The sequence below is a fragment of the Lepisma saccharinum genome, chromosome 7, assembly GCF_977018435.1.
Source record: "Lepisma saccharinum chromosome 7, izLepSacc3.1, whole genome shotgun sequence".
Classification (NCBI taxonomy): Eukaryota; Metazoa; Arthropoda; class Insecta; order Zygentoma; family Lepismatidae; genus Lepisma; species Lepisma saccharinum.
Window position 1 is genome coordinate 80481088 of NC_139235.1, and position 15556 is coordinate 80496643.

The window sequence follows — 15556 nt, forward strand, 5'->3', positions numbered from 1 at the left end:
GGCCAGAGTTGTTGTTGTCACATTGGCCGTGTGAGGGCGGGCATTGTCATGGAGAAGAATGACATTTCCAGACAACATCCCAGGTCTTTTCTTGCGAATGGACTTTCATACAGCACCACTCAACAATGTGGAGTAATACTGGGCATTAATCGTGCTCCCTTTGTCCAGAAAATCCACATGGATAACGCCCTTCATGTCCCAGAAGACACTTGCCATGATCTTTCCAGCGGACGGCTGGGTTTTGCTTTTCTTGGGGGGCGGGGAACCTTTATACCGCCACTCCATACTGCATCTTTTGGTCTCTGGGGTTGAATTGTGCAACCATGTTTCATCACACGTGATGATGGATTGCAACAATTCATCATCTTCTGCTCGAAACCGATTCAGAAGCTGTTCACAGACCGTCCTGCATGTCCACTTCTGATCGAATGTCAGCTGGCGGGGAACCCACCTTGCACAGATTTTGCGGAAGCGTAAGTGGTCGTGAATGATTGTCTCAACACTCCCGACACTGATATTCACCTCGGCAGCAATATCCCGCACTGTTCCTCGCCGGTTCTCAAGAATCATTTGCTCAACACGTGCGATATTCACTGGTGTGACTGCAGTCGGGCGAATGTGTCCATGCGCTTCATTTGTCACCAGCTCCCGTCCTTCGCTAAACTGCTCACACCATTCGTACACTCTTGTCTGCGACATCGTTTGTTCACCATACTGTGCTTGCAATCGTCTGAAAATCTCAGCTGGTTTCACTTTCTCCTTCATGAGAAATTTGATTACACACCGCTGCTCCACAGCCACAGACACACTGCTTGCCGCCATGTTCGCTGCAACTGCTGCGCATGCGCGATATAAGTCATGCCGGGCGCTAGTTACTCGCGAAGGAATACATTACGTCACCCGCACGTTTCATCAGGATCCGGCTATTCATCGATTTTTTACGTACGAAAATCCCGGTCAACCTTGAACGACCCTTGTAGTTGTATAAGTGGTGAAAATAATATTTTAGTCATTGAGAGGATCTTTGGAAATTTTTGGGATGATCTGATATGCCCTTGAACTAATGCTCACACCCTTCGAAATTTTCACTGGCACCATACTTGAAAATTTAACAATCAGGTTTTCAAAATATTGGTTCAGAGTGTCAACCAGTCTGGAAAACCTTGGAGAGTCAGGGAATTTATTTTTTCTGGGAAAAGTCATGGAAATGTTGGGGAAATTTACTGTCTAGAAAAAGTCTACATTTTTGTAGTAGTGTACTAAATGTAGGTTCTTGAACATAGAAAGGAAAAAAGACCAGCATGAAATTTACAACTAGTTGACAAACTATACTCCAGTTTGCGATACTAACTATTACCAGTTCTTACAGTAAAATTTGAAGTATTTTCATGTAGAAATCTACTACGATAGGTGGTTGTGGCAATTTACCATTCCTTGTTGCTTTTTTAGTGTCCGTTTGATAGCTATTGGGAACAATACATGTTATTAAATTGTACTATAATTGTGTATTGTTTATGCAGTAATTAATTATACAGGGTGGCTCAATAAGTCACTTAACACCCCCAGTACAACGCCACTGCGGCATGGAACGTGAAAATGGCGATGACCAATCGTAATCAGGCCAAGGGGGAACCACATTGACGTCACCCGCATGGTCGGCAGTCATCTTGATGTCCGCCATCTTGAATTCAACTTCAGAAATTTAAATGGGAAGGGGGTCGTGCGACATATCAAAATGGGCTAGAATTTCACCAGGAAAACAACTGTGACATTTGTTTTCACCTAACTTTAAATTTAAGGGCAATTTCCGCATGGGAGAGTGACACGTCCTTTCCTTTTTGCTTAAATGTTTATTGTTCAAATAATCGTTAGTATGTGATTATGTGGTATTTATTGTTAGACCAATCGCTGAAAATGTCCAGATATTGACTTACCGGTATGTACATATCTTGTAGTATTGGTTGGCATGGGAATTACGATTGTGTTTTGTCTTTACATAAAAGTTTAAAAGAGTGATGATGTGAATTGATCGTGTCAAGAGTAGCATATTTCCTTTTTCACTGATCTGAACGAAAATGCCACTAACACATGAGGAACGGATTGCCATCATATTGATGTCAGGGGAGAGAAGTACGCGTGACATTGCCGCAGACTTCAATAACCGCAATCCTGCAAGACAACCGGTGTCACATGTGGCCGTCAGCCAGTTGCTGGCAAAGTTCCAAGATACTGGATCTGTGGATGACAAGCCGCGACATGGACGTCCGAAAACAGTCACGGATGAGGGTACTGCTGTAGCGGTGTTGGCATCATTTGCAAAGTCCCCAACCCGTAGCACACGGAGACTGGCGCTGGAAAGCGGTGTCAGCAGGGGTTCAATTCAAAGGATTGTACGTGACCACCACTGGCATCCGTATAAGATACAGCTGCTGCAGCACCTTCGTGAGGACGATCCAGACAGGCATTTGCAGTTTTGTGAGTGGGCTATAGCACAACTGCAACGTGACCCTGCCGTCGGTAGCAAGATTCTGTTCAGTGATGAGGCTAATTTTTATGTGTCGGGAGAGGTGAATAAGCAAAATCTGCGGTACTGGTCACCCGAAAATCCACATTGGACAGATCCCAGCAAGGTGACGGGAAGCTAATGGTGTGGTGTGGTACTTGAGGTTCCCGACTTGTTGGTCCATTTTTCATTGAGGGCAACTTAAATGCAGAGGGCTACTTGCTTCTGCTACGGGAGCAGATCTTACCATCCTTACTGTCCGAGGATTGGAGCTATCCTGAATGGTTCCAGCAAGATGGTGCTCCACCGCACTATGGGATGATAGTCCGTCAGTACCTGGATCAACAATTCCCTCACCACTGGATTGGTCGCCGAGGGGCTGTGGAATGGCCTGCATGCTCACCTGACCTGACACCATTGGACTTTTACCTCTGGGGACACCTGAAATCCATGGTGTATGCTACGAAAATCAGGGATCTGGCCCACTTGCGCACACGCATTGTGGATGCCTGTACTGCAATAACTCCTGAGGTTCTTCAGAATGTGGTAAGGTCATGGGAGAGACGATTACACGTGTGTGTTGCGCAAGAGGGACGTCATATTGAGCATGTGTTATAACTTTGTGGTATTGTTAACTCTGCAACAATTAAAGTTAGGTGAAAACAAATGTCACAGTTGTTTTCCTGGTGAAATTCTAGCCCATTTTGATATGTCGCACGACCCCCTTCCCATTTAAATTTCTGAAGTTGAATTCAAGATGGCGGACATCAAGATGGCTGCCGACCATGCGGGTGACGTCAGTGTGGTTCCCCCTTGGCCTGATAATGATTGGTCATCGCCATTTTCACGTCCCATGCCACAGTGGCCTTGTACTGGGGGTGTTAAGTGACTTATTGAGCCACCCTGTATATATTTTTTAAATAATTCTTTGTTAATTGTTAATTCATACATTAACTCACCCCCTGATACTTGCTTCCCTCGCCATATCCAACAGTCAATTACTTGTTGTTACCTTTACGTGTGAAGTAGATATTCCAATATTATGTTTAGTGAGATTCTAAGCATGCATTTAGTTGAAATATAATGACCTTCTTCCAGACATGTACACTAGTTGGCCTAATGATTTGGTCTAGAAAAGTCATGGAATTTCATTTTTACAAAATTGTAGACACCCTGTTACAGTGAGCCTGCTAGCTTCCAGGCCAGATGTTTCAGGTTTGAACTCTGGTTGGGCATGATAAAACAAACACACATTTATGCCCATCGTCACTATTTACCAATAATGTAGAAAAGCAACATAGGATAAAAAAAAATTGAAATACAGGATTATACTCAAAGGAGTGTGGTCCTCTTCTCTCTCTTTTATTCTGAGAAGTAACAGACCAAATTTCACTGCAAAAAGGGATATCTTCTTTCGCGTGGCAACACTGGGTTCAAGCCTTGATGCGAGCTACTTGTAAGTAATAGCAGTGGACCCGAGTCTCAATAGCCAGAAAATGGAGGCGGTAGTATTCCATGTGATGACTATGCATCAGCCAATGTAAAGCTGTTTGGGTGACTTCGGGGCTGAAAGGGCACTTGTGTCATGTAACACCAACATTATGTCGCACATGAAATAAAAACACTCAACACAGCAGGGAATATCAATTTAATGAAATTTAATTTTACAGTATAAAAGATGGAACATGACAAACTCTTCTCTCGAGAGGAACAATACAAGTGTAGAAAAACCAACTAAGTGATGGGTAGTATTATTATACTTCAACCAGAATATAAAAAAGATTTTCTGTGTTTTTCTCATCTTTGCAAATAATATATTTTATACAATAATTTTACATTGGTAAAAACTACGACAAAAATAAATACAACTAGTTACACAATATTTACACATCAAATGAGCTGTTTGCAGCAACCAAATTTCTACAAGGAAAAGGAGAAATTCATGGATACCAACTGGGAATATCGCCAAAAAAAAAAAAGTAAACTTTTAATGCACATCCTAACGGAATTACTATGATCAGTTTAACTTTCAGTAGAACATAATTTATCTTTCGTGCATATTTTTGAGCGTAGTTTCTCTGACCGCTACAGAAATTACAAACTATCTAGTAAGCTCAAAGATACCCTCTGGTGTTAAAAACAAACTATTGCCCAGATTTGCTTCAACAAAATCATAGCAGCAGCAAAAAACATCTTTTAGGTTAACCTTCAGGCTTTCAACTTGTGTCATATCTTTGCAGACTCCTCAAGATAAATGTAGCTATTACTGTACTTTTGTAACAATTTAGGTCCCAAGCATGTCGGAACTTTTTCCTTGAGAAGAGTCTCCCGATTGGACACATCAGATGAGTGAATTTCAGGTACAACTTTTATTTTTTTGGCATTTCATTCCATTACTGCACTGAAACACATAGTTACTTACATTGTTTATTAACTTTGTACATGTCGTTCGAGAAAAATCTTTTAAAAGTTTGGTGGGGGGGGGGGGGGGGGTTAGCCATAAAGTTTATATGCTGAAGAAAAGATCACATATTCCAAAATGTACATTGATGCCATCTGTTGACAATTTTGCAAACTAGTTTCACATCATTCATATTTTACCCAATAGATCTTAACCAGAGTAATTACCTTAAAGTAACTGCACAATTGCTTGGAGATATTTTACCTGCTTACACAGGGCCAGCATAGAGGGCGGGTGACTGTTTCCTGGGTGTGTGAAACCAGGGAGTCCCATCTGAGCAGCACCACAACCTTATTTTTGATTATATAAGCATTTTTTTTTTAAAAAAAAGTTGGATTTTTGTATCCAAAATTAATATGTAGCAATTTAAGCTAAGAGATTACTGTTATTAGGTATTAAATAAATAAATACCTACCTACAATAAATACATTCTTTGACCGTAGCACTTGAAGGCTATTATTTTTCCTCATTAAAGCCACAAATAATGAGGTTTTTTTATTGATGACTGGTGGAAAGTTGGGAGGGAAGGCAGCCAAAATCCACCTCACCTGAGTGAATATTTTATTTTGAGACACTCCTGAACTTCTAAAGCAACAACTTTCATGTGTTTATGAATCTCTGTTCATATTCTACAGTTCTTTACTTTTTCCAACATTTCATGCAAGTACCAGAATTAGGAAATATTGTTTGAATAGAAGATTGCAAGCTAATGCATCACGCTCTGATCCGTAGTATCAAAAGATAGAACATCTCAATTGGTATATCTGAATTATCTCCCAGCACAAAACAGAAAGAAACATTACTACGTATAAGGAAAAATATATCACTCTGAAAAACATGCGTAACACTTGGTATCATGAACATCTGATGTTATCACAATCTGTAGTAGCTGCTAGCATTGCTTCTGCTCATTTGAAGCAGAGCATAGCGTGAGCATAAAGATCATCCAGGCCTCTCATCCTTAATACATTTATTTAACTACACAAGTATACTGACTGATTTAAACACACAAGTATACACTTTTTTTTTTTCAGTTCACACTAAGCAAAAAAGAAGATACGGACATGTGTTCGCTACCAATGTCTGTTCATGGAAAATTCATGGCAAAAATGTCATCCCACAGTGGCTCAACTTTTTTTTATTTACATCTTTCTTATGGTTAAAACCCAGCAAAATCTCACTATACTTTATATAATAAATTAGGCTGTTAACTAAACATATGCAAGAAACAATGTGACTAGAAAATGGACACTGACGAACATATTAACTTCAGTGTTTAAATGAATATGACTTCTATAACCTTTGTTAGTTGCATTATGGACTTGCATTACACACTGCTTTTACTATTGTGCTTCGTTATTCTTTTCAAATTATCTTTTTTGGTTTTGCGCCTCTTGTTTCATTCTTTCTGCCACATCTTTAAGAGCTTGAGATCCTGTAATATACAGGGTGATTCTGAACAATGAGGACAAACTTCAGGAGGTGATTTCTGACAGGACAAGGAACAAAAAAGTCCATGTAAGCATATGTGCAGAAATGCATGTGTTACGACATACATGGCACCACCCTTTGTCACACCGAGAATCCCTTATAAGAGCGTTAGTTGCCCAACATGGACAGAGAGAAATGCATGCAATGGGTAGTTCATGCATAGAATTGCAAGTGAAAGTAATGGACAACAGTTAGGTCACCGAGGCAGGCCTGATTGCGGTGGATAGGAGTCTCGTAGACGTTTCACATTTCCTTTATGTTCTTTTGTTTCTTACGAAATTTCCCGAAACACCAAAAATACATATTTTGAGCACCTGGAAATGTGAATTTTGATCCATTTGCGAAAATACTTTTTCCCCATTTTAGGCAACTAGTGTTCTTACAAGGGACTCCAGGCATGACAAAGGGCGGTGCCATATCGGAACACATGCATTTCTGGACATATGTACACATGGACTATTTTGTTCCTTGTCCTGTCAGGAAACACCTCTTGAAGTTTGTTTCCATTACCCTGTATAAGTGTTAAAAACGTACTTACTCTACAATTTTCATACACCCATCAAACATAATGTCAGTCAATTCAATTACATGTCTGTATACCAAATATACGCAATAAAAGAAACTGTACTGTTAATTCAAACATTTTAGGCCACTGTGGGAATATTATGATTAAAATTTCCCATACATTTTTTCTGGTTTTCACAGAACCATATCACCTGATAACACATGGTATATTTACCTCAATATCCTATAAACAACATTAACAAGCTGCATATATTTATGCTCATCCAAAGCATTTTTTTTAAATATTTGACTAGCTGAAAAAAAACAACAAATGTTTTGTGACATAACTGATATACATATATATAGAACTCTGAAGAACTAAATGGCAGAAACTTCACCTCAGGTGGAAAAAAAAATTGTTTACACTTGTTATGTTATTGTCACACTAATCATATTGCCACTTTGTGCAAGTTTTTACACAAAAGAAGAAAGTGTCCTGATTTATTAATACTATTCCTAAATTTGCACTATTTTTTTTTTGTTAGAATGAGCAATAGTTACATTATTCTTTGAAAAAGTTCTGAAGATTTCCAAAACACGAATTTCACTTACAAAGTAGAAATTGTCCTTGCACTTTAAAAAAAAAGTTCTCGAAACACTATAAGCAATTTATGAATTAGGCTACTTTTTATGTATCATCTTGTGTGTTACCAGAGAATTATATATATATGATTATATATATATATAGGATATACAAAATGTAAGGTGTGCTACAAGTATTTTTAAAAAATCTTGTACTTGTACAATATATTCTACATATAAAGACATGACTGTAGAATATTTGTTATGTTATTTCTTAGTTGTATGTACACATAATGCTGGTTACATCAAGTTCTATTTTTAGAAAGCAGTCTGTAAAAATTAAACACTCACTTGGTAGAGAAACAGTCTGCATTAGTACAAGAAACTTGGCACATGTCGCTCTATTGCAAAATGTGTTCTCGACACCAATGATTTTGTTCAAAAGGTACATTTTGTAATCTCTCAAAATGGTGTCGCAACGTAACTTTGTTTTATGAACCCCCTGTTCTTTGAGTTCCTGTATTAAAAGTTTTAATTGTCCCCCGACACAATCAAGGTTAGTTTGCTATTTGATTTATGTACAAGGAAATCTTCAATAATTCAGATTTGTGAAACGAGAAAGTAAGGTCAGTTTTCTCTATTGCTTGCGTGGGCAATAGAGAAGAGGCGTCTCTCTCTTTGGTTACGGTGAAACTGCGTAAGTTCAGTTTAAATCATGGCAATTTCCTTATATTTATCTAGTTGAAGTGTTAACAATAATTACAATTTGAAGTAATCAATTTTAAATAAGTTTTCTTTCAATATTCACAGATTTAAAACAAGAAGAAAAAAACCCAGAAAACTGGAGGGATCTATACGGGAATGTATTTACGGAAGAATTTTCCAATGTAAAATAGTATGGTTTTTAGGAACTTGTCCACTTCATATATTATTTGTAGCTAATGGCTTGTGGCTTTCTTCTTTGGGGATTTAATAGGCAAGCCTGCTCGCATCTTACTGAGGAATTTTTTCACTTCATCTCGTGCATTCATTCTCATTCCCCCCCCTTTCTCTCTCTCTCACACACCTACACACACACAAAACAAACAAACAAACAAAACAAGGAAAGGGGACAAATAGAGCTAAAAAAGAAAAAGAGTAGGAGATAGAAAATGCTTTTGAGACACAAATTATTGCCTATTTTGAGGCATCACTCTCAGTTGAAAACGTTCTTTTGTCTCCATCTGAGGATGTGGTCTATTGCTACAAGATACTGCATTTCTTCTAATTTAAGGTGTGGTGCACCTTAATGCTTCAGCTTTTAAGAAAAAAAAAATGCTTGCAATTTAAGGTCGACAAATGTACATAATGCCAGTACTTTATTAGAATAGCATAGTATTACTTTTAGATTGTTCTTACATTTACTGTTAATGATATTGCCATTAGCATTCATATTTACGATTTGAACAATAACAGCTAAAATAGACTAACTCCTTGTTGTGAAATGCTCACTGTTGTAACACAAGTTTAAAGGCAAGAAATTTCGTTGAGGGTGATTTTTATCAATTCCAGTATTTCCGTAAAATGCCAAGTAAAAAAACTTGCTTACAGTAATTGGCATATACTCCATTCTATATTACACTAATACCGTGGTATATTTATACATATATATACTTGGATCAAAGACAGTAGCAAATCCAAGGTGCATCTACATTTTCAATATCCAAAAACAAACTAAAAAAAAAAAAAAATGTGCCTTAGATTTGAAGAAATACGGTACATAAATATTTGAAAAGGTGCTACCAGTGATTTATCTACAGACCTTAACTTTTCCTTGAATTTTTCTCAACATCCCCTCAATTTTTTTTCCGAAGGTAATTTATGGTCATTGGCACTGAATTTACGTTTGCACCTTCCTAAAAAACAAACTCTCTATCTCCCCCCTTCCCCCACACACATGTGTTCTTTTGGGGATTTTCATGAGTAAAACATTTTTGACTCTTTAATCTTAATTTGGAGTATAAAATTTGAAACCTAGTAAGTAGTTCTATAATGTATTGCAAGAACTCGGGACTGGAGTAGAAAAGTTTCCATCCCCTTTTTTTTCAAGCATGCATTTTCTACAATGTTTTTCTTACAATTTAATCTGAATTATCAAGTTTCCTTGTTCATACTTCCTTAGCTCTGCATCAATTTGTCACTTGACGTGGGAAGGGACAAGGGGAGGGGGCTCATTGGTCCCAGCAGTTGGCCTGAAAATAAAGGATCTCCAATGTGCCCTGCCTTTGTGGAATGTACACAGTATGCAAGTATTTATCCGAGAATATCAATAGATTTCAGGAATATACATAGTTCAAAATCACATGTTTCTATAGTACACTTTCAAAGATGTTACATTAATATAAAAGGTACAAAAAATGAATTATTTTCCCTTTGTACATCAAAAACAAACAAAAATACTTTACTTATTTTGTTACTGTTGGTGTAAAAAAAAGAGAGAGAAGCATTTATTTGTGCCTAGTAACCTGGAGTGCAGTCTAATAGTTCAACAAATTCTTGAAATTTCAAATGCCTGCTGCCTTAAACAATTCAGTTTATGCAACTAAGCTTTTCATTATTACAGTGGAACTTTGATTTTGCATTTTTCAGGAGGCTAGGGTGAAAAAAAAACTGAAAATGCGGGACAATGTAAAATCAGAGAAAATTTTATAACGTTTTGCTCCATTGGTACCACAAAGAGTAAATAAATAATGCAGGAAAATGGAAGATCGGGGTTCCACTCTATAAATATAATCCAGCAATACAATCTAAAACCCTTGTGGCAGAATGGTTAGAGTAGCAAGCTATGAAAGAATTCTGAATTCTCGCTAAGCCTTGTTACTTCAGCCACTTCACCAATTCGTCATTCATCCTCATCCTTGTAGTTAACCTAGAGAGGTAGAAAAACGACATACAATAGAACATGTTGCTTGGGAATGAGCCAATCGGCAGCAATGTCTTACACCATAGTGGCATGACAGACTGCACAAGCCCGGAGAAATTCTCAAGTGACATGTGTCGCCTGTCACTTTGGTGTGAATTCCCCTTAAAACTCAAATGTATAGGCATAAATCAGTTTGAATAATTATATGAAACCTAACGTTACTCTGATAAACACACATCTTTTAAAATCTTATCAAATTAACTATAAACAAATTATTGGCATTTTTTTCTTATTTTAGTTTCCTTTTTGACTCTTTAGACTAACTGTAGCGATGAGGATGAATGAGATTTGATAAAAGCAATTGAAGACTGTCGATATTCGAAACTAGAAGCTTTGATGACAAGATTATAAGTTGATCACCAAACTGGCTACAATTTTTTTTTTTTTTTTGTGTAACATTACCTCCATTGGCCAAAAATAAATTTATTAATGCAGTAATTGGAACCAATACAGAATTTATTTTAGAAATACCAATTTAGTGCAAACAATCTGATCGAAAATGCCAAATATATCAAACAGAATTATCTAAGATATATCATGAAGTGAAAAATAAATCTGGGAATTAAAAAAAAAATGATATAAAAATAAAAGGTACACAAATTTTGTCTTTACATTCATAACTACAACAATACTGACAAAAAATTACTAAATAAATTCACAAACTATTTACAGAAATATAAAACTTAGTAAAACTATCAGTAATTTTACCGATAAACCTCTGTACACTAATATGGCATAGACCAAGAGTGACTGTGAGCTCATTAATCAGTCGGCTATCATTTCATTATCTTTTTTGAGGAAAACTTTTTTCAATGATTTAGTGTTACATCAACATTGCATCTAAAATATTTAACCAAAATTTCATTTATCACTATAGAGTTTACAATACAATTTTACAAGGCAAGACATTTGAAATAAGATGGTGTTAAAATGCTAGGAGGTATCGGTTATCTCCTCAAACCTTCAGATCCCATATTTTAGCAGTGTTGCCACAAGTAGCAAAGTTTGTCAATATTTGCGTAATTCAATTTTATACTTTTATGAATAGCATTGAGCAAGAGTTAGTTTGAGAAATTCAAATTGAGCACTTAATATGAATGGTTAGAATAATTTTCCTCGAACAGATGTAAGATTCTGTTCACTTTGATTGTATATCAAGTGTAGGGTTTCAGAAATCATTACATACATTTTTTTCAATTGTCAGATCAATTCAGCACTTTTAAAATTATTTTTAAATGTGTTGCAATTTTAATTTTTGTTAACTTTCTACAATGATTTCTACTTTGTGCATAGAGTATACAAATTCAATTACTTTGCTCTTCAATTGTTTACACACATACATATCACTCACTTGCATCTTTCCTGGTGATTTTTTTGGTGCTATCATGCAACTTGAATAAGTTGGGAAAAAAAGGATGAATTAGATTCCAGACAAAAATTTAAGAACTAAATCTGCGTGGTACATTTTTTCCTGATTTCAGAGGCATCTCTAAAATAATAATAATAATAATCCTATTTGTTCACCAATGGGAACTAACTAGAATGTGAAAATATATATACATGATTTCAACTCAGCTTAGGCACAAAAAAAAAGGGAATGTGTTCCTGTGACAATTCTACAAACCACATTGTAATTACAATCACATTGCTTGAGCACTTATTTGTCTGTTTATAAATGTGCGATTCATTTAAGCTGGAAATATATGCCAAACTTCAGGTGTTAGATTTGAAATTTCTGAGGTGTAAAATGTATGCATGAGTTGACTAGAAGTCTCGTTTGCATTCTGTGTAAACAGGGCTTGATATGACCACAAATAAGGTGGGAGTGCCTCGAACTTGTCACTAACTATTTCAGAATGTTTCCGCTCGACACAGTCACCAATTCTTGTTGTTCTCATCAATAAATATATATTTTCATGATGTTATGAGTACTCTGAGATTATACAAATTCAATTTGGCCTGCTTGTATTTCAAATGACAGGGATGCTTAGGTCCACTGTTGAGGCATTCTAGCATTGTGTGTAACATTCACACAAAATGTAAGGTTCTAGATGTTAAATTAGATTAAAATATTCATAATGAACTGATTCCATTGAATTATGATGAACTTTGTGGTGTGTGCTAACAAATGAGAAAACTTTAGTATGATGACATAGCCTGAATGCATGAAAAACGTTAACAAAAATGTTTGACTTAATTTGTCTGAAGCATATCGGCTACGTATGCTAATAATTTTTGTTGGAGATTATATACATTCGCACAAACATCTAAGACAATGCAATTAAAAACAATAATAATTTCCAGTTTGACAATATAAAAACTTTCAAAAGCTGGCAACATTTTAGTTACACACACAAAATAAATTAGCAAACACAATAACAAACACTTTAAAAGTCTTTCCAAGCTGTCAAACCTATCTCAGAGTCATCAGGGTTGGTTTGTAGATTGCAGGAGATAGAAGAGGCAGCAATTCCAATGTTACTACTCACTATGTCTGCGGGAAGGTGTAATTTTGGTTGTTCAACGTTGGCAAGTAACAGCGTGACATCAACTTGAACATGCCTTTACCCCCTAGGTACCCATTTATTTGAGGCCGGGTGAGCCTCAGAGCTTCTGCATGCGGGGACAAAGCCAGAAAAATCTGACCTTAGATCACCAATCCTGGGAATCGAACCCGGGTCTCCAACGTGACAGTCAGATGCCTTACTGACTATACCATCGTGGCTCAATTTTTTATCATGTGACATGTCATTTATAGTTTCAGGTGTGCTAGAACCCTTTAGCTCTGAAGAAACTTCAAGTGTCTGAAAATTCATAATCGAGTCAGTAGTCAAGGGACACTGCCTTAGGTCCAATTTTAGATACACGCATTCCTATCTTTTTTATGGTCATTCAAGCACTGTGTTAAGAGAGACTAAATTAAGATGGTTACAAAGATGCAGCATACTATCCACAATGATTTTCACCATTTTTATGGAAAAAAAATATATCTACAAAAAACAAAAAAAGACCAAAAAAGTTATTTCTGAAAATATATCAAAAGTTCCGGAAGTACTATTTCTCCTTTGACATTTTTCTTTATACAGTTGATAAATAAGAAATATATATATATGTATTTATATATATGTACACACACACACACACACACACATATATATAACACTTAAAACAAAAACAAATGGGGGAGCAGTTATTACACATTTTCTATGTACAAATGATTTCGTTTACATACTAAAATTTTCATGTTCTTGTGTACATTGTGAAATTGGTCTCAATGTTGATAGTGTTTTTTTTTCTTGTTTTTTTTTAATTCGACCTCAGTTTGGCTTTTGACCGCTTACTCACCTGTAGTGGATAGCTTGTTATAATTACCGCCATCTCTCTCCATTACCTTTGCAGCGTCTGATAGAATCTGCTGCTGCATGTTGGTAGAAGTGCTTCCGTTTTCTTAGCACCAGGAAAATATTTCTGCTGAGCAAATACTTGCAAAATGTCCACCATTCCACACTGCTAGTATGGACCAGATTCAAAACAACTGGTTTTGAACCACACTTGATGAAACAACTAACACGGCACAACACAAAACTCCCATTTTTTTTTTAATTTTTCATTTTTAATCCTAGTATTCCTGATAACAGCTATACTGAAATGCAAGATTATCAAAGACGAATCTTTTTTTTTTTATATACACTTAAAAGATTCCTCTCACTACCAATCGGTCACTAGATAAATATTTCCATTACATTCAGATAGCACGGCTGCAAAGGCATTGTACATTTCTTCCTGTCAGAACTGCACGGGTGGCATCCACCACGTCGTGGTCAGCACCCTGCTCGACAGGAGGTAGGGGTCAGGCGTGCCATTTCAGATCAGTTGGCCCCGTATGGGCTATCACAGTTCACTGACCTGATACTGAGGCCGAGGGGGTTCTCAGTAAAAATCTGACGACTCTAACGTCTTGCACTGCTTGCTCAAAGTCGGGTACTGCCCATTGTTGGGTCCAAGCATTGTGGAAGATCCGTCGCCAAAGCTGGCGTGATGGGGCTTTTCCTCTCTGGGGGCGCGGCCATTTCTGAAGAGTGGAAAAAAGCAACATGAACACTTCAGGAAAATACTCCGGAAGAGTTACTCTTATCATTTCATCTATACTATGCACATAATACATCTTATGTAAGTAATACTCCTATATACTTCCACGTTCTCTAGTGGACACCTTTGCTGCACAAAGAATCAACTACATACGAACTGTAGCTTTTGTGATGACCTGATTCGAACTAGTGTTCTTGACTTACCAGCTGGTTAATTCAGTGTTAGTGTTCAACGTTTCAAGTGCATACATTGCTCTCGTAACCAGGAATTCCCTGATGTAAGCACTCAAAACTTTGGATGCTATAGCCGAATTAACCTGGCTGGTAACGCAACAACGCTTGTTCGAAAGGGAAACTACGACTTGTAATTATTTAATTTTACAAATAACCTTGACTGGTTTGACCTTTCAAATTGTTACATGTTGTTTTTTGTACTTCTCAGATGTCACTATCGCTATCGCGGCAATGAGGATGAATGATGATTAAATGAAACTAATGATTACACTCATGCTCACACAAGGGTTCTTTGAGTTACAGTTAAATTTTGATTTGATTCGAACTTGAGTTATGTTTTAAGTACACTTTATGCCCAGGTGGGACTGAACCTACAGTGTTTCTGAACTACTATGTGCCTCCACCAGATTTCAAGTCCGGGACCCCTTCATTACAAGGTGACGACATTACCACCATATCCTTGACATGCAAATCAACAAGCATTAGTAAACTGCACTTCAATCTTTCTCCCTCCTGTCCATGATAACTATATGAATGCATGCATTGTTCTGGTAGCATTCAAACAAAACAATACAAAGTGCTTTCAGTTGTGGAGCAGGGCTTCAACTTTCTGTAGGATTTCATCAAAAATATTCTTCTTCAGGGCTTTGCAAAATGTTGGATATGACAATATTCCAAAGCGATGATAAAGAAATTTTTTGTTGAAACCCTACAGAAAGTCATATCCCTGC

The 15556-nt window shown here is 36.9% G+C and overlaps 1 protein-coding gene across 8 annotated transcripts in view; it reads right to left on the reverse strand.

Moving 5' to 3' along the window:
• Nucleotides 1–4133: 4133 nt before the first annotated feature.
• Nucleotides 4134–15556, reverse strand: part of tty (tweety) — a 189916-nt gene continuing 178493 nt past the window's right edge. For all 8 annotated transcript variants that reach the window (XM_083125497.1, XM_083125493.1, XM_083125498.1 and 5 more), the window contains one exon: nt 4134–14575. In XM_083125497.1, coding sequence (XP_082981623.1) covers nt 14434–14575 — 142 coding nt within the window. In that variant the 3' untranslated portion in view covers nt 4134–14433. The remainder of the gene's footprint in view (nt 14576–15556) is intronic.